This window comes from Drosophila obscura, unplaced genomic scaffold (genome assembly GCF_018151105.1).
Source record: "Drosophila obscura isolate BZ-5 IFL unplaced genomic scaffold, ASM1815110v1 contig_1, whole genome shotgun sequence".
Taxonomy (NCBI): Eukaryota; Metazoa; Arthropoda; class Insecta; order Diptera; family Drosophilidae; genus Drosophila; species Drosophila obscura.
In genome coordinates, this window is record NW_024542679.1 from 7142189 (window position 1) to 7164391 (window position 22203).

Sequence of the window (22203 nt, forward strand, 5' to 3'; positions counted from 1 at the left end):
GGTATGTTTGACCGATAAATCCGCGGTCACACTGGCCGCCAGCCCGCGCACAGCTGTTTGTGCGAAAAATGTGAATGTGGCGGCAAATCGTTTTTCGAGTTCGCGTCAGTTAAGCTTTAACTTTATCGCCGTCGCGTTCGCCTTTGCCGTGTGCCTCAGCAGACAGCGCGCACCCTCCCCGCCGAGACTTAATTATTAAGAACATTTTTGGGGACACTCATTTGTATGCTGAGAGCGTGCGCTGCCTAACATTATAAGCGAATACGAACATTCGAATAATATCTATGCGAGTTGTTAGCAGCAGCAAAAGCAGTGCAAGTGTTGTTGTTGTGCGATCGTTTTTGTGGCTGTGTCGCCGTTGTTGACGCCGACGCGACGCCGCTGCTGCCATTGCCGGGTCAAGCTAACGGTACCCGCATCGAAAAAGAAATTCAAACAGGTACAAAAACAAAAAAAAAACAGAAAAAGGTAACGACTTGGGGGACAGACGGTGAAATTATGGGGTACTTAGCGTACCAGCCACACCACTGCCTCTGCGTCTGCCACTGCAGCGCTCATTTGCTTTCATTTATCAAATGTGTCGTCTGTTTGGCCAACTTCTTAATCCATGCCCGCCGCTACTGCCATGGCCATGCAATGCATGTCCCCTCCGCATGCCACATGCCGCTGGCCGCTGGCTGACAAGCTGCCCACTTGATGATGACTCAAAATTGGGGCCATAAAATCAATTACACTCGACAATTTTTGCATATCCTGACGACTAGCAAATATGTGGTAGTGCGGCACCACCTAACAAGATACGAGAGTACGGTACGAGTATATTTATGGTAGGAGCCGAGCCGAGCCTCGATGGCACCAGGGGGAACGTGAAATAAAATAAGATAAAAGTAAAAATAAATATACAAAAAAAGCGGTTCTGCCGGTTTGCCCCCTGGTTGATCTCGTCGTTGGCTGTCGCTGGTCGTGATCTGCAGCGTCTTCCGTTGCCCGTTGCCTGCTTTCTTTCTTCTTCCTTTGCACGATTTGAACTTGCGACACCAACAAACAAAGAGGAGTACAAATCTGGTTTATGCTTTGATAATAAAGCGAACGTTTTACGCTGATGAAGAAGACCCACACACCAGACACCCCATGCCCCCATACCCCACGAACCCCATGGTGCAGTCCAATTTCTCTCTCTATCTCTATCTCTCTCTGGTTTACTATGAGTCTCACACGCACATTCGCTTCCTGGCTGGAAGCTTCCTTTTCGCACTCACCTGCACACACTCAGTGTATATTGAATGGTAGGGTATGGCACCTATGCTGGGCATCTCTCTTGCTCCTTTCTTCTGCTTGATTTCGCACTCACCTGACTTGGGGTATAGGCAATGAGAGCCTTCCCTCTTCCCAAGCTCTCTCGCTCGCTCTCCTCTCCTGTCAAATGTGACAGCATTCCTCTCCTCATATGTTATCTCTTGAATGGAAGGCACTGGAGGAGCGCTGTCAGCCTCCCCGCACACACTTTTATGTGTGGAAAAAGTGGATCGTTTTTGCCTCACCTTCTTTTTAAATACACCTTGACCTACCTCTTGGGATGATTTCGTTTCCTTGTGTGGCACCAATCACTCTACTCTCCCACTTTCTTTCCTTTGTGGCAAGTTTGTTTGTCTAGGTTTTATAGCAGGAACAAACAAAAAGCCGCACACAAAGAGGGTCAACAGTGTCTATCTCTCCATAAGTAGGGTATGGGCGGGTATAAGTCCTCCTCCTGTGTTTGTGCTATGAGTAATCATTATTCCAGTGGATGTGGATGGAAATATTGACCGACCTTCCCAGCCACACCATCGGACAGACAGTAAGACGGCAGGGGGAACCAATTGAAATCGTATCAAATTTCGATTTCAATTTCAAACTGTTGAGCGCTCAGATGTTGTTTGCGATGTGTGACCCATTTTTTTTTTTTCCATTTGTGTGTGGCAATAAGCAGCTTAAAAGACTCCGAACTGCCAGTGCAATTGATCGCCAAGTCAAGTCAAGGCACGCACTAGCACCCAACACCCAACACCCACCGCCCACTACCACCCAACAAAATGATTCGCCAAAATCTGCTGCACAGCTGTGCAAGCAAAGCGTTACCCCCCCACCAAACCAGCATTATCATGGCATATGGAATTAAAAGTTAACGAGTTAAGAGACTCCGCAAATGATTTCTGTTTTGTTAATGATGTAATTTCCTAACAAACCAAACAAAACAGAAGACAAAGTAAAAACAAAAGACCCCAAAAGAACAAACAGCGCAAGAGAAGGGCAACGGAACAGCAACAGAAACAGAAGCAGAAGCAGAAAACATTGCACGCATTTTGACTCTGGTAATTGCGATTCATCATCGAGTTTGTTCCTCCTCTCTCCCCCCTCAAAAAAGCACGGAAATCTCAAAGAAACCATCTACATACCGCACCCCAAAAATATTACTTAAACAAGCTTGAACTTTTGTCTTATCTGTGATCGGTGGTATGTTTATTGATATCGGAGTGGTGTTATCACTTTCGACGGGGTTCAACACACACTTTTTAGTGATATGACAATCGATGATGTTACCTCCTCCTTTTATAGGGTGCTTCATAGTGGGGTTTTGGTTTCCCGTTTAGCAACAGTTGCATTTTTATTTCCCTCTTAGTCTAGAGTTCGATAAGATAATGAAAATTAAGGGGAAATGCCAAGACCTCTTCAAGTAAACGACTGTCCATAAAACAGGTGAAGCATAAAGGTTTTTTTTTTACACAATGAAAGACTTGCAGAAATCGTGATTGATGGACAACAGATGCCAGACAAATGATATACCCTGTGGCACGGAATCTATCGTGCTGGATCCTCCAATGATGTGTAGCAAATAATTGAGTATATTATGGATCTAGAGATGAAACAGATGGCTTTATATAGCGATCTACACATGACAAAAAAATCATTCAACTATCATTACCCATTGATATTTTATTGCACAAATCTTTCCAATCTCCCCGTGGCGTATCTTCTTTAAAAGCCCTGAAAATGTATAAATCTCACAAATGGAATAATTTCTAATTAATCCACTATATACATATGTAAGTTCCCACATTTCCTTATGATAATACTGATCCCCCCTATCGCCTATCGTCAATCTATAAACCACAATGTATCCCCACTCTTGCCCCGCCATGCATGGCACCATGCCATATGCCCCACACACTATCAACCGCAAATAAATAACAAACAAACAAACAAACAAAAAATCCCCCACATTTGTCATATAACTTCGATTCGATTGATGCGAGCCCCAGCAGAATGGGGCGGGCTCCACAATTCCATTTTCCATTTAATTTCATTTCTTTGGACATTTGCAAGATAGCCACAGTGGAGTGAGCGTCGTCGCGTTGGGAATCGTATCGGATCGTGTGCTTGGGGATCCACAATTACAACATCGAAAACTTAAAACCGAAAACCGGCAGACCGGCTACTCGACCAAGACTCGAATTTTCACTCCAAATTGAAGTTCATCGCGCGGTAAAGTGTCAACCTAAGGGCTTTTCGTGGAAACAAAAAGAGTCTGGTTCGTGTAATAAAAAAAATAAAGAGGTAAAAAATGCGACTCTTTTTACTTTTTTGGCATCGCTTTCAGCTGTAGATACTTATTGCAATTGGCATTAAAGCCGCGTTCAAGATCACTTCACTCGCCTGCTGCTTTTGGTGTTGACGCTTTTTATGGCCGGGCATTGCGCTGGGAAAACAACGAAAAAAAAAAATTAGCAAATAAATGTGTGCTTTGGTGCTTGTTTAATGCTTAATGGTTATCCGAGAGACCACTTGCCATGCGTCACATCTGTGGCTCCCTCCGCGATACGTGCCCCGTGCCCCGTGCCCCGTGCCCCGTGCCACCGCGATGGAGCGCGAATGAGTCAGCGGCAGAGTTTTGCCTCGAGAAATTCGCGAATTATTTTTTGAATCTTAATTATGGAACAAACTCGATTATCGATGGTGTAGGTCAGCGGCCTTTCAGGTTTTGGGGTTCTGGAGCAAAGAATTCTTTGCAGATTTTTTTTAGTGTTCTATTCATGATCCATAGAGCCATACAAACCACTTATGTATCTCTTCAGAATTTGTAGAACTTACCTGAAATAGATCTGCATTGAAATCTGAAAGAAAAAACATTTTTAGTGAAATTATTTATAATTTTTGAACTGAAATCTGATAGAAGACCCTTTTTGAATGGAATTACCAATGCTATTCTCAGCATTATGTTCCGGTAAAATATAATTCAATCTCATTTCTATATGTTAAACCAACTTTCAGTCCTAATAGAATCCTTCCACGGAATACTTTAGAGGAGTAGATTCTTGAGTTCTTTCCCGAAAGAGATCTTCAATGAAATCTCAATTCTCGCATGCACGCATCATGCAGCAGTGCCCCTCGGTGATCAAAGATCTTTTCTGCAGTTGCACGTTGATTCTTTCCGCAGGGAAACACTCTTTTGTTTTCTCGTGAAGTTCTCGCACATATTTTTATTGAAAAACCTTAAGCTCTGGACATTTGCAGCAGATGATAGAGCGGCACAATGTTGGCAGCGTTGGCCCTGCCCTCGAGATAATTTTGGGTGAGCACTTGTCGGCCCTGAAAGACGCCTGGATGGGGGGAGGGCGGCAGTTCGGGGCCACCGGGCACTTGGTTGTCCACCTCCGTGGCGCCTGCCGAGCGATAGAACGGATAGTAGGGATAGCCGGGATAGCTGGGATAGCCATAGCCTGGATAGCCTGGGTAGCCACCACCGCCCCAGCCGGGATAGCCGCCCTGATAGCCGCCACCCCAGCCTGGATAGGATGGATATCCACCGTAGTATGGGGGCTGTGGCGGCGGTGGTCCTGGTGGTGGCCCCCACGGTGGAAGCTGCGGCCGTGGCGGATGTGGGGCATGCAGCCAGGGGGAGTACGCGGGTGGCGGACCGTAGCCGTACTGACGCGGCTGCTGCTGCTCCTCTGGTGGATAATAGTAATGATGTTGTACTGACGGTTTGGGTGTGGTCGTAGACGAGCCTCCAGCCATGACCAATTTGATCCCACCCTTACCGATAGTCTTCAGCAGGTGATCGTCGATGCCGCGGCCCGAGGACGTGCCCAGGGTGTCGTCGAGGATCTGCTGCTGCTTGTCATTGCGTGCCTGGCCTGTCACGAGGCTCGTCTGCACTGGGGCCTTGTCCTGGAAGGACAGGGCGCCACCCAACAGCGAGAGGAGAACTGCAAAAATATCCGGGCAGATCCGGGCAGAGTTAGTGAACTTCTCCGAAGGACCCGTCCAGCGACTGAAAGACTTACCCAACCACAATGCCGATACTCGTGGATCCATGATCATCGAGGGAATGTTCTCCAAATGCACCTGCACTCCGTATTTATAGCCCTTTCGAATGCACCAAAGAAGCATCTTCTAACGGGCGATTATCTGGGATCTTGTTCTCCGGTTTTCTCATTAGAATAATTCTCGCATCTAATGCAACATCCATTGATATAGACTGTGCCCCAAATTTCGAATCGCTTTCAACGAGCAAGAGAACTCCACGCCATTCATTTGCATACAAATCTCTTTCGAGTTGTGTGTCTTCGATGCCCATACAAAAAAGGGTTCAATATCCCCCAATATCCCATCTCGGAATGTACATAATCTCTTTTTCTCTTGATATATGACGTCATTTATATGCATAAACCTACAAACTATTTTACAAGCATTTTTGTGGGTTTTGTGGAACCCACTTTTGGGGTTCCGTTTCGGACATTTTTATGGCATTTCGAGTAGGAGAGAACTCTTTCTCGGTTCTCTATTACATCATACACGCAGTGGGAGTGGGAGTGGCGCAGCGGAAACTGGTTTCTCCACTCTCCACTCCACCTTTTGAAGATCAAACGAATGAAATGAATGCCTTTACTTTAGAGTCCACAGAGAAAGTCAATGACTTTTCGATACTCTAGAGTGTGTACACTCTGTTTCAGGGTATATTTGTGGGCAGACAATAACTCAAACAATCTCTCAGTACTCGCAGGCACCTGTGTGAAAGCAGAAACAAAACATTGTGCTCTTTTTTGGTACCTTCTAGTGATAAAGTTCCCAATGTTTGGACTCTAATGATCGATAAACACTTTAAAGAAATACTTTTAATATTAAATGCAATCTTTAAGGCCTGCATATCAGATTGCAAGTGCAAAGCTCGCCAAACTACTGCATATAATGAGTAACTATGGCGTCTAAATGGTCGCCTGGTGAAACATTTTCCACTTGTTGATAGCAGAAAGCAATTCCTAGAATAACCCCAGCTGTAGCATAATCTCAGGCGACTTTCAATTAGTTTTGAGGTGAGCAAATTACAAACAGAAACACACACAACACAAATCATATATACGTTATGTAGAGTGTCTAGTCTAGAGTGTTTATGTATCATGTGGCATTCCTTCGATTCTACGTGCAATTAACTAATTATGTGACAAACATCAGCTAAAGCAAGGCTTCCCCTGTGGCTAATGGCTCAAATTGAATCCAGGGACACGGACAGGCACATGACGCAACTCAACTCAACTCATGTTTGCCGCCTGTCTTGAGGAGAAATTCCCAGGAATTCTTCTGCGATGCATCGACAAACAAACACTGCGCGTAATTATCGAGGCATTCGCTTTGTTTCGAACCCAAGAATGGGCAGTCCAATGGTTAAACTGAATGCCTGCCTACTCGCTCGTACAACTGTTTGAGCATTGTACTCGTGTTTAGCAATGACTTATTTAGCGCCCTGATAACTGATAACGAAGGCGCGCTAAATGCTGTCGATTCTCCGCTGCAACCGAAATCTCTCTGACTCAGAATCTCTCTCTCTCTCTGTCTCTGTCTCTCATGCTGCTATCAGCGTCTTCTCAAATGTTGATTTTCGAAACAAAAGCAATGCATAATGATGCTCCAATACTCTTTTGGGAAGTAGGAAAGGTGTAAATGTGTTTCATTTTTTTTTCTAAAGTCTGAAGATTAGAGCCTTTACGCATCCATAAATAATATTTAGCCACGACGCCTGGATTTCAGAGTTAGTTGGTGCTAGAGGAGAAATCGAATCATACGAGTATATAATGATCTTATCTACTTGATACTAAATAATCGTATCGATCGGATTATGATTAGAGTCCGGAATGCAGAACAAAAGCTTTCCGGCGTAGCTCTCTCGCAATCTCCTATTAGCTCCCTCTCTCGCTCTCTCTATTCCATTGTGGCTTAGCTTGGGCATTTTACTTCATATAATCACCAAAACATGATTAATTTCATTAGGTGTTAAAAATAAAATACATTTATTTGTCTCTTATTTGATATGATTCACATTATTTATTCATTGAAAGTCATTCAATCTTTGACTCAGGATTGAAGTACGATAAATGACATCATGCTCTTGGATATACATATATCTTCTGTATATATTTAGACAGCCAAAGCAGACGCACACACATTTTGCACGGAGTGCTGCTTGGTGGATTGTATTGGATGGATGACTCTACGCCTAAGTCATGCCCGTAGTTTTGGTTTGCTGTTTTGCGAAAGCAAAAGGCACTATCTAATCGGCAACTGATTGGAGGCAATGGCAATGCCAGTGCTCTCTCTCTCTCTGTCGCCTCCTCCTCCTCTAGAGAGGTTCTCCAGAGTTATATTATCGTTGATAAATGTGCCGACAGTGACAGAACGACAGAACGACAGAACGACTCAACGACGAGGCCAATTGATATGTAGAGCAGAATGTATTGATGGTTAAAACGCTTCAACTGGCAGCGGATCGGTTTAGTTTGCCGCCGTCGTCAATAGGCGGAATATGCGCGAAATCTGCCTCTGGACGATCTGATCTCTTGAAAGTGTCGAAAGTGAAACGCCAAAGATCCACAAGAACTAACAAGGATTATCATCAATTCAATCATGGCCAGGTAGACGAAAAGAGGACACCTATTCCAGTGTGTGTGTGTGTGTGTGTGTGATTTCCTGTCTGCCCTGAGTCCAGTCACTTGACAAATTGATTGAAAACTTTGGAGTGCTTTGCCCCATCGAGTGCTTCGGCACTTCTGCTGGTCTTATGGCACCTGCTGCAGGTGGCCTCCTGCAATCCCAATCCCCAAAGTTCTTTGGGCCATTGCGTAATCGTCTTTTTTATGGATTTACCCCCGCCTTCGCGCCGCTGTATCGTCGTTCCAATAAAGCTAATTCTCTCTCTCGCTCTCTCTGCTTTATGAATTATGGCATTGATAAGGTCCCGCAATTGCACCTGCCCCTCCCGCTCCCGCTCCCGCCACACATTCCCCATCATTAGCCAGCAAATACCTCTCTATAAATACCCAAAGATTGCATTGGATTTTGTCTGCGTTCTAATCGAAAGATAAAACATTATTGAACTGTGCCACATTCTGGCAATAGTTTATTGTTTATTGCAATACCAAATTGAATTTCAGCCTCAACCGTAACTCCATTCATTGGCTGATTTTCCGCTAAAGCTGGCATTTCCGTAGAGCTCTTGTCGATCCACTTTCAAGTGAATCTTATCGATCGTTTGTTGGGGCTTTTCTTCGGCCATAATCAACGCCCGACAACCCTTTTGGCAGATTAGGGTTCGAAAAGATAGCGAAAGAAGCGAAGCGAAGCGAGTGCTTTCTGTGGCAACAGTCTGCAGGTAATCGGTAATCACGTAATTTTTCTCAGGAATCCTGGTGCATGTGATCTCTCCAAGGCATATTATTTGTGGGCATATTATGGGGAATAGATTATGGTAGACGTTGACCTCTAAAGAGTCGCAAGAACTTCACCAAGCAAACGAAAACGAAATAGTCTCAAGATCTTTTACCCATAGAGATGTGCATGGAAATCTACAAGAAGAAAGTGGAAATCCACATACTTTTCTTTATTTAATTTTCATGCATGACGGGCTGCTGCTGCTCCTGCTGCCTCCTATTATTATAATCTTTTTCTTCTGGTCCCCTTTGCACACATTTTGATATCTCTGTCTATATATTTCAGTCCCACAACTCTGCCCAATATGGAGACGGGTTTGCATGAGCGCGATCGTGCTGGCGTCCAGGACTTTGTGCTGCTCGAAAACTACCAGAGCGAAGAGGCCTTCATTGACAATCTGAAGAAGCGTTTCCAGGAGAACCTCATCTATGTGAGTACCATATAAACCACTTGTAGTACCTTTGCCACTCTGTTTCTGCTCTCTCTCTGTGTGTTTGTTTTTGTGTCTCTGTCTTTCTGTCTCTAAAATGCATTCGATCCAAACTTTACTCTATAAATTAATTAGTCAGGATGCTGGAGCTGTGTAAGCCTCTGTCTAGCCAATCATTTTCCCACGTATTCTAATCGCTGTGCATGTGCTTTCCTCTTGCAGACGTACATTGGCCAGGTGCTGATCTCTGTGAATCCCTACAAGCAGCTGCCCATCTACTCCGATGCCCACATCAAGGAGTACAAGAACAAGCACTTCTATGAGATGCCGCCACATGTGTAAGCCCCTCCAGCCAGTCATCTAATCGCATACCCCCCACTCATTCTCTGGATATCCCCTCCCTCCACAGTTTCGCTGTGACAGACAATGCGTTCCGTTCTCTGATCGAGGAGAATAGCGGCCAGTGCGTGCTCATCTCGGGTGAGAGTGGTTCGGGCAAGACGGAGGCCTCCAAGAAGGTGCTGCAGTACATTGCTGCCTGCTCCGGCCACCAGACAACCGTCGAGGGTGTGAAGGACAAACTGCTGAAGAGCAATCCCGTGCTGGAGGCCTTCGGCAATGCCAAAACCAATCGCAACGACAACTCCTCGCGCTTTGGCAAGTACATGGACATCCAATTCGACTTCAAGGGCGCCCCCATTGGTGGCAACATCTTGAACTATCTGCTAGAGAAGTCCCGCGTGGTGGCCCAGATGGGAGGCGAGCGCAATTTCCACATTTTCTACCAGCTGCTGGCCGGCGGTGATGATGCGTTGCTCCAAGAACTGCGCCTGGAGAGGGCTCTCGATAGCTACAACTACCTCAGCGATGGGGTAAGTAAACAATATCCAGCCAAGCGGTGCATAGTCCTTAACAATCCCATTTCTCTCTCTCTCCCCCTTTCTTTCTTTCTGTTTTGTCAGCTGAAGGGAAACCTGTCGAGCATCAATGATTCCCAGAACTTCAAGCAGGTGCAACAGGCATTGAGTGTGATCGATTTCAGCGGCGACGAGCAGCGCGAGATCTTTGGCATTGTGGCCAGCATTTTGCATTTGGGTAATGTCAACTTTGAGGAGATCGAGGGCAATGCCCAGGTCGTTAGTCGCGATCTGGTGGTCACTGTGGCACGCCTGCTGGGCGTTAATGCCAGCGAATTGAGTGCCGCTCTGACGCATCGCACCATCGATGCCCGTGGGGATGTGGTGACGTCGCCATTGAACCATGAACTGGCCGTCTATGCCAAGGATGCCCTGGCCAAGGCTGTATACGATCGCTTGTTCTCGTGGCTGGTGCAGCGGCTGAACATCTCGCTGCAGGCAAAGGAAACGCGCGGCGCCAGGAACAATGTCATGGGCATCCTGGACATTTATGGCTTTGAGATCTTCAACAAGAACAACTTTGAGCAGTTCTGCATTAACTTTTGCAACGAGAAGCTGCAGCAGTTGTTCATTGAACTCACGCTGAAGTCCGAACAGGATGAGTACCGGCGCGAGGGCATCGAGTGGATACCCGTCGAGTATTTCGACAACAAGGTGATCTGCAATCTGATCGAGGAGAAGCACAAGGGCATCATTTCCATACTGGACGAGGAGTGCCTGCGGCCCGGCGAACCCACAGATATCACGTTCCTGCAGAAGCTGACGACCAAACTGTCGGAGCACCACCATTATGTGTGCCACGAGAAGGCGCCCACACACATCCAGAAGATCATGCTGCGCGACGAATTCCGTCTGGTGCACTATGCCGGCGAGGTGACGTACAGTGTCATTGGGTTCCTGGACAAGAACAACGATCTGCTGTTCCGCGATCTCAAGGAGACACTGAGCAAGGCGGGCAACCAGATTGTGCGCTCGTGCTTCCCCGAGCAGGAGCTGCGCAGCAAGAAGCGCCCCGAGACGGCCATCACGCAGTTCCGTACATCGCTGAACAACCTGATGGACATCCTGATGTGCAAGGAGCCCTCCTACATTCGCTGCATCAAGCCGAACGACCTTCAGTCCCCCGGCGTGTTCAACGATGAGCTGGTCCTGCATCAGGTCAAGTATCTGGGCCTCATGGAGAACCTGCGCGTGCGTCGCGCTGGCTTTGCCTATCGCCGTGCCTACGATCTGTTCCTGGAGCGCTACAAGTGCCTCAGCAAATCCACGTGGCCGAATTATAAGGGATCCGGTGGCCCCAAGGCCGGTGTCCAGCAGCTGGTCAAGGATCTGGGCTATGACAACGAACAGTACAGGATGGGGGAGACGAAGCTCTTCATTCGCTGGCCACGCACTCTCTTCGACACGGAGGATGCGTATCAGGCGAAGAAGCACGACATTGCGGCCATCATTCAGGCCCACTGGAAGGGTCTGGTGCAGCGGCGCAAGTACCTGAAGTTGCGCGAACAGGTCATTGTACTGCAGAGCTATTGCCGCCGGCGTCTGGCCCAGCAGGCGGCCAAGCAGCGTCGCGAGGCAGCGGACAAGATAAGGGCCTTCATCAAGGGCTTCATCACTCGCAATGATCCGCCGAATGGCGTCAACGAGGACTTCATTGCCAATGCGAAGCGCATGTGGCTGCTGCGGCTGTCCAAGGAGCTGCCCAAAAAGGTGCTGGACAAGAGCTGGCCCTCGGCACCGGCCCACTGCCAGGAGGCCTCCGAGTATCTGCACCGTCTGCACCGCCTCCACTTGGCGCGCATCTACCGCCTGGCGCTGACGCCGCAGCGCAAGCGTCAGTTCGAGCTGAAGGTTCTCGCCGAAAAGGTGTTCAAGGGAAAGAAAAATAATTATGCGACGAGCGTCGCCACCTGGTTCCAGGAGGATCGCATACCCAAGGAGCACATTCAGCGTGTGAATGACTTTGTGGCCAGCACTTTTGGCAGCGAACAGCTCAAGTATCAGTCCTTCTGCACGAAATTCGATCGACACGGCTACAAGTCGCGCGAACGCTTCATTCTGCTGAGCAACAAGGCGGTGTATGTGCTCGATGGGAAGACGTACAAGCAGAAGCATCGCCTGCCGCTCGACAAGATTGACTTTACGCTGACGAACCACAACGACGACCTGATGGTCATACGCATTCCCCTTGACCTCAAGAAGGACAAGGGCGATCTGATCCTGATCATTCCCCGCATCATCGAGTTCTGCACGTACATCATTGATACTGTGGGCACGGCCCAAATTGTTTCCATTGTGGACAGGGACTCGTAAGTTGTCAAACAAGCAAAAAAAGAGGAAATTCAAATGCGGGAATTAATTGTTGTACATTCTCTCCTTTTCAGATTGGAGCACAATAAAGTCAAGGGGAAGAGCGGTGTCATTGAGTTCCAAACGGGCGCCGAGGCTGGTGTTTTGCTTGATAATAAAAAGCTTGTTGTTGTAAGTGCACTTACAGCCCCCCCTCCCATTTCAACAATTCCTAAACTCAATTTCCATTGCAGATCAATACAGCATAAGGAATTTACTATGTATGACATTCTACAGAAACGTGGCTTTAAATCAATGGGAAGACGATTTGATTGTTTTGTTATATTCTTCGTGTAATTTATACTGTGTACTTGTGTATTTTTGTTAATTTGAATTTTATATTCTTATATGTTCCGACTAAATGTATATTGCTTACATAAAAAGATACTATAAATATACATATGAATGCGTAATTGCATACGTGGCTTAGTTGCTTGTTTTTCCGAGTGCTTTTCAAAAGTCCCCCCAACAAACTATCGTTATCGAATCAGTTTCAAAATATGCAGCGATGATGAATTGCGCCTATCGCACAAAACTACCGATGCCCATCTAAAAAAATATCGCTCACAGCTGTATAATCAACAGAAGATATATATCGATATCTTGACATAGCACATATGTCACATCCCTATTTCACTTTGCTCCAGAACAACTTTTACATAATCTTGAAAAATCCGTGTAAATATTGTCCACTAATTGTTTTAGTTCACTGGCGCAGTGCCGTGCAAGAACCGCATTTAATCCATCCATTTCTGTTGCAGGAGAACCACAATGTCGTTCACACAAATCGCGCGTAATTGCGGTCGACTGGCAGCGACACTGGGCACCAAGCGGATGGGCGCCAGCAGCGCCGTGATCCAGTCCCAGGCGGCCAGGATGATGCACAGGATTGCCGTGCCGGCCGTGGCCAATCAGGTTAGCCAGGTAAGAATAACCAACGGTGGAAGTCCCCAGTGCACCATCAAGTTATATCGATTTGTACCTAACCTCATTGTAAATGCACCTCGTCGGCGCTGATTGCGGGCATGCAAGCTCGGAAAAGGTGTCTTGGGTTGTAGGATGTGAACATGTGATTCCGGGGACCCAAGCCAAATGATTGCATGACATTGTTTTGCATTAAAACATGATTATTGCACACATGCACACGCACACGCACAATCACCGGTCTGCATCTGTGTGCGTGTGCATTGGTGGGTGGGGGGGGCTCGAAACATAATAAATTTAATTATAAATTTTTACAGAAATTCGCATTGCGTAGCTATTCCGCCAAGCGCACCATTGAGGACATCAAATTTCGTGTGCTGAAAGTCGTGTCCGCCTACGACAAAGTGACGGCCGATAAGGTAATCTACAGTCCGTTCAAGGATCCACTAACTCGGTTGTGTGTTTCGTTCTTATCTCCCTACCCAGGAGTTGGTCTCGAGCAGATGTCGCTGGCAAACGCAATCGGTGCGCAGATACTCGGCGAAACCGCCATTGTCGCTGAAGCTCATCAATGAGCGCGTCTTGCTTGTGCTGAAGCTGTACGACAAGATCGATCCCAGCAAGGTAACGAAGATCAAGACAAATGCCACACATTGCCTTTGCCAGTTGATTTATGGCCAAAAAATACAAAAAAGAACTGAAATTAAACCACAAACAACTTTGATGCAAAATCCTTTACTAATGCGTTGTTTCTTCTCCTTTTCGTTTTTGGCAGTTGAACGTCGAGTCCCATTTCATCAATGACCTGGGCCTGGACTCTTTGGACCATGTGGAGGTCATTATGGCCATGGAAGATGAGTTTGGATTCGAGATCCCAGATTCCGATGCCGAGAAGCTGCTTAAACCTGGCGACATTATTAAGTACGTCGCCGACAAGGAGGATGTCTATGAATAAAATGTAATAATTGTAATGCAAACCATGAGACAGATTACACTTTAATTTTAAATCGAGGAGAGGTCAAATACAATTTGAACAACTGAATAAAACCAAATGTAAATTAATATTTTCCATGTGAAACATCAAAATGGGTGGGGAAGGGTCAAGAGTCAATTAGAGTCAATTCAAATGCGATAACTACTTTCGATAGGTAGTGCATGTCGAAGCACACCGATCACCGCAGCAAATGCAACTCAGCGGACGAAACAAAAGCAATTCGAAATATGTCTGACTAAACACTAAACACATATTCTGGAGACACACCTTGGGCCCATCAAGCGTCCGAAACTGAATAATCGGACAATAAATCACACACCAGTACCTGATCAATGTGGCAACACAGCTGCGATCAAACCCTTGTCATCCATGCGATGATTTAATCAAAAAAAAAAAAAAAAAAGAAATATGTCTGACGCTGTGGACGAATTGTTGGCGGGACTGGGTAAATAATAAACAGAACGTACTTTGGATCATTGTAAATTGTATTCCATTGCAGTGGCCAATCGCCAGACCATGCAAAGACAGGCGGCCACCATTGACGATATCATGGAGAAGTCGAACAACACCCTGATCCATATCGAGTCGCAAAACAAAGCCCTGGCACCCACCACAGCTGCGCCGGCGGATCAAAAGGTGTACAACGTGAAGCCGGACTGTAAGCTGGCGCTGTTTAAGATATTGGAGGGCTTTAATCAGCTGAAGCAGCAGAACAGCGTCGAGCGGGAGGACAAGGGCAGCTACTTGGATGGCTGTCTGGCTTTCAGTCAGCGCGTCGAGCACTTGGGCAGTACTGTGCGCAAGCTGGTGGCCCTGTGCGACACTGTCCACCAAATGAAGGCCCACCAGGAGGAACTCGAGGCAGAGGATCAGGACTCGCCGTAGTATTTATTGTAAAATAGTTAAATAATAATAAATAATGTATTTCAAGCCGCATTGTAGACGCTTATTTGCATCAGAGTGCCGGTGAGGACTTTTACGAACATCTCCAGACGCGCCACCAGGCTGCCGCCAGCCACAATATCGCTGGGACTCGGCAGCTGTAGACTGTTGGAGCGCAAGTAGTTCAAATCCCTCATGCTTGCGGCGATCGCCAGCAGCGTTTGCTCTTCGTCTGCTGTGAATGCATCCGGCGGTGGCTCGGCCTCCGTTGGCATTAGCTTTTCTATCTGCTGGGCGAAGGTTTGCAGCTGCCCAAGCTTTTTTATATACACGGTCTCGGCCTGCTCAAGGTCGACTGCCTCCTCGAATGCCTTGGCCAGCTTCCTTTGGAAGCCCTTGAACTCGTTGTACACCTCGACGGCACTGCGCTGATCCTCCAAGCGCTTCATGTACTCGGACTGTTCCGTCTGATCCAAGGTAGCAGCGCGCTGCAGCTCTCGCTTTTTGGGGTTCTTCTGCAGGTTACAGGGATACTCTTCAAGCGACCTGAAGAGCTCCGCATAGTCGGCCACCGAGCCCAGCTCCTTGTTTGGTGTTGTTTTCGAAGCCTCTTCCTGCAGCATTTTCGGTAGACTCTCGAAGAACGCCGTGGGCTTCATCACCGTCTTGGTAACGCACAGATCCTTCAAGCTCTTCACATGTTTCACATATTTCTCGTTCTTTAACTTGGCGCAAAACTGGTCAAAGTCGATCTGATTGGCTTCCATTTTTTTCCATTAAATTTTCGTATGTTTTGCGTGTTTTCTTTTGAAATGTCTTGCGCCGCACTGGTTGCAACTCTGCCGATAGCCACCTATCGTTAATCGTTATTGAACATGGGGAAGACGTTTGAATTTAAATTTATAATTTTTTATTAAATGAAAAATTTCAGACTTTCGATGGGGGAGGGGACCGGGGACTGGGAGTGTCACCCGTACTCGGACTGAACTGTGAGCGAGAACTGACCCTTTGGTATGGTATTGGCATGATACCAGATGCGTGTATCCACCAGAACAGCATCTCCCGGCTCCACATAGAAGGAAAAGGGCTGACACTGATGGTCGCATTCGGGAGCTGGAGCCAAGTACCAGCTCTTGTTGCCCCTCAGCTGCGCTTGCCACATCAGCCGTGGTATGTACTCCAGCTAACAGCAAACATAGGAAATTAATGCGGAATCTATCGGTGCATAGTCAAATGACTTTGCTTACATGCATCACAGCGCCCTGTTCGTAGCCCATCAAAATGAAGTCCGTGTGCGGCATTTCGGCATCTTCGGGCAGGAAGTGTGGACGCGGATAGAGTTTCCTTAGCTCCGCGAGCACTGTAGGATGGCAGACACTCCAGCCCACAAACCAAGGGGCTCCATGGCTGAGATTGGACCGACCCAATGGCATCTCAAAGATTTCCTTGAGGGATTTCAAGTCCGAGTTGAAGTGCTGGAATTGGCACACGGATTCTATGGAGCCGGGCACACTGTCATACAGATCCCTGATGTAGCCAAAGCTCAGACTCTTCTGGGCCGGCCAATGGGACACAGCCCTCTTTACAATAATCGGCAGGGAGGAGTATGCATGGGGGGCAAACTCCTCGCGCGTCAGATTCGCCAGTATCAGAGGACCTCGCACGCCCTTGCAGAACGCACAGTCGCTGATGGGTCGCGTGGCCTCCCACACCAGGTAATTGTTCGGCAGGAAACAGCGCACGCCGAGCAGAAAGGATATGGTCTCGTAGAAGACCGGCGTGGCCACCATTATGAAGAATATGATGCCCATGAGCCACAGGTGATTCAGGCGATTGGGATTGAGATTTATGTCGCGGGTCTTGCGATAAGCCTCCTGCAAATCTTCCTCGGACACCAGCCCTGTCCTCAGGGCATTCAGATGGAGGGCATCCAGTCTGGCAGTCACATCCTCGCCGAGACGCTCGCGAATCGTCTGCATGCGATTGCCCAGCGTCCCCATGGGACGGCTGATAAACTGAGCGCAAGGATAGCCACATTAAGAATTTCAAATAGCACTTTTTCATTGGTTTTCGCTCACCAGAAACATCTTTATTGATTTCCTTTAATTTCGCATCGTCTTTGTTTTTGTTTTGACTGCAAACAGCTGATCATTGCGATGGACTGCCCTCGATAACGCGATAAGACATCTATCGACATTCTCCCATCTCCAAGTAGTGATGTGTCATATTGGAGATATATTTTTTGAAAACCATATCAAAAGATATATTTAATCCCTGAAAAGTATCGGTATCGTTATCGTTAGCTCCAAGATTCTGCTGTGCTGCGGCCCCAATAGCTCCAATGTCTTGCTGCAACTCTTTTTGCTCGGACGTAGTATCGGCCAGCGAAAAATCCAATTGATTCTTGAACCGAGTTAACCAACAGCTGATTAGTACAAAGCCAACGTGACAATAATCCCACCATGTGTGAATAGTGCGTGCATTTACGTTTTCATTCATCGTTCATCTCGGAAGGCTCTCTCTCTCCCTCTCTCTACATACTGGCAACGTGACCCCGAAAGCTGTCCTCGCGCACACACTTTCACTTCTTCCACTACTACTCCACGACGTCCAGCCAGCCAGCTCAACAACAAAAACAACACAACGAACAAATAACCTAGCATCTAGCATAAACAAATTATTGTGCAATACTATTTAGCTAAAATATAACTTAAAAGCATGTCTGCGCAGGAAAAGGTTATTCGAGTGGGGTCGCGAAAGAGCGAGGTAAGTGGACTATCCGACAGTGCAAAGTGTTGTAAATATGTGCATACATGCATCAGCTTTGCTTTGAATTAAAAATACACACATTTTGTACATTTGAATTTCAATCACATTTTGTCTAACCCGTGGCAAGCCCCTTCCTTCCTTCCTCCCTCTCCCTATCACTCACACATGGTGCCCGCATTTATGCAAGAGTTTCTGTTTTTGTGAGAGACTTGTTGCTTGCTTTCCCGCTCTCCCGCTCCTCTCGCATGGCTGTGTCTATGCTTTTTCGTTACTGTTACACAATTCGCTCAGCAACAGCAAAAGGCACGCACTTTAATGTGTGGAGGAGGGGTAAAGGAGAGGTGGCATATATGTACATACATACATATGTACTCGATTTGTGTTTCTTTTCTCTCACGATCTCTTTTCAAGTCGCTGCCTTGGCTTGAAGTGTCTGTGTGTGTGTTATTGAGAGAGTTGTATTTTTTGGATTTAATTTTGTTTCCTTTTTTTTTTGTTAATTGCAAGCGGAGCCACCTTTGGCGCTGTGCGCACAACTCTACACGACAACAACAAAAACGAAGGCCAGCTTTGCTGATGGAATTTATATTTGAAATTACTTTGCTGTTTTTGAAATTTAATGGCCAGCCGTTGACGCTTTACTTAGCCCCGATTCCACCTCTCTCACTTGCCCCCCACTCCTCGCCTCATTGCAGGTTCATTTGCATTTAGCATTTAAGTAGCGTAGCGCGCCAAGCAGCAATTGATTAATTATTTTCTCTTTACTTTTGCTTACAGCTGGCTCTCATTCAAACCAAACATGTCATCGGCCGACTCCAGAAACTATATCCCAAGCAGCGATTCGAGATCCGTAAGTGAAAGTGTGTGTGTTGGGTTCAAACAAAAAGCAGAACTCACGCTGCGTTGCGTATGGGGGGTATTCGAAATAACAAATAATGTTTTCGAAGCATGACTTGCTGTAGCCGCCTGTAGCCTGTAGGCTGGTCTTATCGTTGTTTTGATAGTAACTAAAACAAATGTTTCGTTCGATTCGAATGAATCGCACATGATTTGCTTTAACGGTGCCAGCCGGCTCTCTTCAGCTTCTTCTTTTATTTGGTCTTCCGTTACGAGCGTCTCTCTTTCTCACTCGCTCACGTGCCAATTTGGCAAAGTTTTGCTCAATGTCAATGCTGCTGCGGTTTTGTTTTTGATTTGCTTTTTGGTTTGCCCGAACGAATGCCGAAATGTTATGCCATACACGCACACACACACACACACACACATCGAACCACTCTCTCTCTATCTCGTACACCAAAACGTGTGTGTTTGTGTGTACATATATATCCGATCTGATGGCAGCATTAACTACCGTTCGTTCTGTCGATATCTGAGAAATTGTATGCGCCGATTAGATATTCAATAACATTATCTGTTGAAATAGCAACGAAATCTTTTGAAATATACATTTTAATCAGACATTCTTTTTGGAGTACCTTTTGGACTTTGATAAGATTTGGAATTTATGGTATAATACATATGTATGTACGATGATTCATCTTGGGCTTAGGCATTTTGCATATTGGGAGAATATTCCATAATGTGACGTCATTTCCTTGATCGATATGTGATTAAAATGCCTCAAACACGCAACATCCTCTTCCTCTCTCTGCCGCGGCACTGCCACTGCTCTACATACAATATTCAAATTATATTCAGAGTCCGCTCGCCGTACCCCCAACGATAAGCAAAACGTTCGCAAAATACATACCACACATTATCATTGCGTGCCGACGAAAGCGGAAGAGTGAGGGAAGGGAAGTGTCGAAGATAGATATGTAGATATGTACTTCGATGGTGGCATGGCATGTCTCTCGCTTGATTGTTGTCAGACTCGCAAGGGGAACGGGGTTAGCTACTGTTTCCCCCTTATCTAGCAGGCGAGAATGCAATTAAGGGGTACACAACCATCCAAAGGTGATAGATGATACAATTTACAGTCTTCAGATAGGTAATGGGAGGCAGAATATACAACAATAATTATCTGAACTACCGAATGGACTGGCAACAATCTTAGATCTATGCAAAAGGCCGAATTTTGATTAATTGTATTTTTTTCCTCTCTATAGACACCATGTCCACGTTCGGGGATCGTGTTCTCAATGTTTCACTGCCCAAAATTGGTGAAAAAAGTCTGTTTACCCGCGACCTGGAAGATGCTCTGCGGAATGGCGGTGTCGATTTTGTTGTCCACTCGCTGAAGGATCTGCCAACGGCTCTGCCCACAGGCATGGCCATTGGGGCAGTCCTAGAGCGTGAGGATGCACGGGATGCTCTAGTGCTGCGCGAGAATTTCCAGGGCCATACAATAGCCTCTCTGCCGCAGGGTAGTGTGATTGGTAAGAGATCAAAGAAAGCAAGCTCGAACTTCGAACGAATCTAATCTAAGGAACTCTTCTTCTTTTCAGGCACCTCTTCGCTGCGTCGCACTGCACAGATCCGACGACTGTATCCGCATTTGATCGTTTGCGATATCCGTGGGAATCTAAATACGCGACTGGCAAAACTCGATGCCGCAGACTCAAAGTTCGCGGGCATTATCCTCGCCCAGGCGGGCCTTGTGCGTATGGGATGGATGAGCCGCGTCAGCCAGGTGCTGGAGCCCACCGATCTGCTCTATGCCGTCGGACAGGGCGCCCTGGCTGTCGAGTGTCGTGCGAACGATGTCCAAGTGCTGGGAATGCTGCAGAAACTGATGTGCCTGAACACCACATGCCGCATTCTGGCGGAGCGGAGCTTCCTCAAGACATTGGGTGGCGGTTGCTCTGCCCCGGTGGCTGTTTGGAGCAATCTTCAGGGCGAACCGTTGAATGCCAACAGCCAGGATGTGGACCTGTCCCTCACGGGCGCTGTCTGGAGTCTGGATGGCGCCATTGAGATCCGAAACCATCTGTCGTGTGCCTTGAGCGAGAAACAAACGGGGAAGCGTGGGGCACAGCAGCAGCCGCAGGAGGAGCAGGAGAACAGCAGCAGCTGCGACTCACCGCCGGCCTGCAAGCGACCAAGGAATGGGAACTGCAGCTCGGGCTCGGGCTCCTCCGAGTCCAACTCGAATTCGAGTAGTCCGCCCCGACCACAGGGCAGTCCCCCGGTGATCTGTGAGGATGTGGCCGCCTGTGAGGCCCTGGCGGGGTACAGCGTGGAGGAGTTGACGGATTTGGCCAGCCACTGCCCTGTTCTGAGCAACAACAACACTCTGGGAGCCAGCGGAGATGCAGGAGGAGGCGATGCCGACACCACCAATGCCAATCGGTGTCCGATGCAGCGTGATGTGGTCCCCCATTCGGGTGGCGATGCATCAGGCGATTCAGATACATCTTCCAATGTAAATCCGACGCCCCATTGTCCCCTGCTGATGCCAGTGGGCGTGGACTTTATGGGCGAGTGCCCGTACGTGAATAATGAGACGAAAATCTCATATGCCAAGGCCGGCAAATGTCCAGTGACCCATGCAACAGCAGCCGCAGCCGCAGCAGCAGCAGCGTCAGGGGTAGTGCCTGCTCAACCGATTCTACCCACTCCGCCGAGCAGTCGGGCCAGCGTTGGCAGCAGCATCGGTGACGAGGTGGACAATGTGGCAACAGTGTCTTCCAAGTGCCCCTTTGCGGCCATGCATCAGGGCAGTGGTCTCGAGGCGCCGTCCAAAGAGAGCGGAGCGCCCGCAAAGTGTCCGTTCCTCCAGAAGACAGTGCAAATGTTCGACTACGCAGATGAGGAGCAGCCCAAGCCCCAGTCGGTGCTCATTGAGGATGTGGACAACCTCTTCTGCGGCCTGTACCAGCATCCATGCTACAGCCGACAGGTGTACGAGCGGGCGCATCTGCTGGGCAAGTCTCTAGCCGAAGAGCTGATCAAAAAGGGCGCACTGGATGTAATGAAGATTGCCCAGGCAGAGATCCATGGCAAGGTGGGGACCACCATGACGACATCCTGAAGACAGGAGAGCAGGAGGAGTCCATTTTCATTACCGTTATCATCATTTACATTAAGTAGAAAAAGTGTATCTAGAGAATATTGTGTGTTGTTTCCATTTCCATTTCCATTGCTATAGAGGTAGCGGTTGAGCCAGTCTCCACCAAATCAACTTTTTACAACTGTTTTTGTTTTGTTTTTTTTTTGGCTGGGAAATATAAGAAATGAAATACAAAAAAGTGCGG

The 22203-nt window shown here is 47.3% G+C and overlaps 7 protein-coding genes across 12 annotated transcripts; 4 read left to right on the forward strand and 3 right to left on the reverse strand.

Annotated features, from left to right (window-relative positions):
- The first annotated feature begins 215 nt into the window (after positions 1–215).
- On the forward strand, positions 216–12856 carry LOC111072203 (unconventional myosin IC). 3 transcript variants are annotated; one of them, XM_022363913.2, is made up of 7 exons: positions 216–439; positions 9028–9172; positions 9395–9510; positions 9582–10044; positions 10135–12398; positions 12474–12570; positions 12633–12856. In XM_022363913.2, the coding sequence occupies exons 2-7, from the start codon at positions 9047–9049 to the stop codon at positions 12645–12647; spliced, it is 3081 nt and encodes a 1026-aa protein (XP_022219605.2). In that variant the 5' UTR covers positions 216–439; positions 9028–9046; the 3' UTR covers positions 12648–12856. The 3 variants fall into 3 exon arrangements, with proteins under 3 accessions (XP_022219605.2, XP_022219604.2, XP_022219603.2); XM_022363912.2 differs by lacking the exon at positions 216–439 and adding an exon at positions 3375–3594; XM_022363911.2 differs by lacking the exon at positions 216–439 and adding an exon at positions 7799–7946.
- On the reverse strand, positions 4501–5391 carry LOC111072204 (histone-lysine N-methyltransferase SETD1A). Of its 2 annotated transcripts, XM_022363915.2 has the most exons (3): positions 5325–5391; positions 5079–5246; positions 4501–4988 (listed from the first exon to the last, which is right to left on the reverse strand). In XM_022363915.2, the coding sequence occupies exons 1-3, from the start codon at positions 5359–5361 to the stop codon at positions 4531–4533; spliced, it is 663 nt and encodes a 220-aa protein (XP_022219607.2). In that variant the 5' UTR covers positions 5362–5391; the 3' UTR covers positions 4501–4530. The 2 variants fall into 2 exon arrangements, with proteins under 2 accessions (XP_022219607.2, XP_022219606.2); XM_022363914.2 differs by having other exon boundaries at positions 4501–5246.
- Positions 12857–13029: 173 nt separating the features above from the next.
- On the forward strand, positions 13030–14414 carry LOC111072183 (acyl carrier protein, mitochondrial). 3 transcript variants are annotated; one of them, XM_022363880.2, is made up of 5 exons: positions 13030–13114; positions 13200–13362; positions 13680–13766; positions 13849–13986; positions 14138–14414. In XM_022363880.2, the coding sequence occupies exons 1-5, from the start codon at positions 13056–13058 to the stop codon at positions 14315–14317; spliced, it is 627 nt and encodes a 208-aa protein (XP_022219572.1). In that variant the 5' UTR covers positions 13030–13055; the 3' UTR covers positions 14318–14414. The 3 variants fall into 3 exon arrangements, with proteins under 3 accessions (XP_022219572.1, XP_022219571.1, XP_022219570.1); XM_022363879.1 differs by lacking the exon at positions 13849–13986 and having other exon boundaries at positions 13039–13114; positions 13680–13781; XM_022363878.2 differs by lacking the exon at positions 13680–13766 and having other exon boundaries at positions 13041–13114.
- A 150-nt stretch (positions 14415–14564) lies between these two features.
- LOC111072184 (augmin complex subunit msd1) lies at positions 14565–15286 on the forward strand. Its single transcript, XM_022363881.2, has 2 exons — positions 14565–14801; positions 14856–15286. Exons 1-2 carry the CDS (start codon positions 14765–14767, stop codon positions 15239–15241), a joined length of 423 nt encoding a protein of 140 aa, XP_022219573.2. The 5' UTR covers positions 14565–14764; the 3' UTR covers positions 15242–15286.
- On the reverse strand, positions 15224–16083 carry LOC111072182 (augmin complex subunit msd5). Its single transcript, XM_022363877.2, has one exon. The coding sequence runs from the start codon at positions 16003–16005 to the stop codon at positions 15283–15285; it is 723 nt and encodes a 240-aa protein (XP_022219569.2). The 5' UTR covers positions 16006–16083; the 3' UTR covers positions 15224–15282.
- A 50-nt stretch (positions 16084–16133) lies between these two features.
- Positions 16134–17422, reverse strand: LOC111072181. Its single transcript, XM_022363876.2, has 3 exons — positions 17317–17422; positions 16486–17253; positions 16134–16421 (listed from the first exon to the last, which is right to left on the reverse strand). Exons 1-3 carry the CDS (start codon positions 17323–17325, stop codon positions 16206–16208), a joined length of 993 nt encoding a protein of 330 aa, XP_022219568.2. The 5' UTR covers positions 17326–17422; the 3' UTR covers positions 16134–16205.
- Positions 17423–17545: 123 nt separating this feature from the next.
- Positions 17546–22200, forward strand: LOC111072180. The gene is made up of 4 exons (XM_022363875.2): positions 17546–18004; positions 18785–18857; positions 20116–20385; positions 20455–22200. Exons 1-4 carry the CDS (start codon positions 17957–17959, stop codon positions 21978–21980), a joined length of 1917 nt encoding a protein of 638 aa, XP_022219567.2. The 5' UTR covers positions 17546–17956; the 3' UTR covers positions 21981–22200.
- Positions 22201–22203: the final 3 nt, after the last annotated feature.

Bases quoted from the DNA above. Each gene is read 5' to 3' on its own strand.
- LOC111072204 (XM_022363914.2), bottom strand. From the start codon at position 5,361: ATGATCATGGATCCACGAGTATCGGCATTGTGGTTGG. The intron at 5,247-5,324 runs GTAAGTCTTTCA...ATATTTTTGCAG, and splicing joins AGTATCGGCATTGTGGTTGG to TTCTCCTCTCGCTGTTGGGT.
- LOC111072203 (XM_022363911.2), top strand. The intron at 9,173-9,394 runs GTGAGTACCATA...TTCCTCTTGCAG, and splicing joins TCCAGGAGAACCTCATCTAT to ACGTACATTGGCCAGGTGCT. The intron at 9,511-9,581 runs GTAAGCCCCTCC...CTCCCTCCACAG, and splicing joins TATGAGATGCCGCCACATGT to TTTCGCTGTGACAGACAATG.
- LOC111072183 (XM_022363880.2), top strand. From the start codon at position 13,056: ATGTCACATCCCTATTTCACTTTGCTCCAGAACAACTTTTACATAATC. The intron at 13,363-13,679 runs GTAAGAATAACC...AAATTTTTACAG, and splicing joins TGGCCAATCAGGTTAGCCAG to AAATTCGCATTGCGTAGCTA. The intron at 13,767-13,848 runs GTGACGGCCGAT...CTCCCTACCCAG, and splicing joins TCGTGTCCGCCTACGACAAA to GAGTTGGTCTCGAGCAGATG.
- LOC111072184 (XM_022363881.2), top strand. From the start codon at position 14,765: ATGTCTGACGCTGTGGACGAATTGTTGGCGGGACTGG. The intron at 14,802-14,855 runs GTAAATAATAAA...ATTCCATTGCAG, and splicing joins CGAATTGTTGGCGGGACTGG to TGGCCAATCGCCAGACCATG.
- LOC111072182 (XM_022363877.2), bottom strand. From the start codon at position 16,005: ATGGAAGCCAATCAGATCGACTTTGACCAGTTTTGCGCCAAGTTAAAG.
- LOC111072181 (XM_022363876.2), bottom strand. The intron at 16,422-16,485 runs GTAAGCAAAGTC...GTTTGCTGTTAG, and splicing joins AACAGGGCGCTGTGATGCAT to CTGGAGTACATACCACGGCT.
- LOC111072180 (XM_022363875.2), top strand. From the start codon at position 17,957: ATGTCTGCGCAGGAAAAGGTTATTCGAGTGGGGTCGCGAAAGAGCGAG. The intron at 18,858-20,115 runs GTAAGTGAAAGT...TCCTCTCTATAG, and splicing joins CAAGCAGCGATTCGAGATCC to ACACCATGTCCACGTTCGGG. The intron at 20,386-20,454 runs GTAAGAGATCAA...TCTTCTTTTCAG, and splicing joins GCCGCAGGGTAGTGTGATTG to GCACCTCTTCGCTGCGTCGC.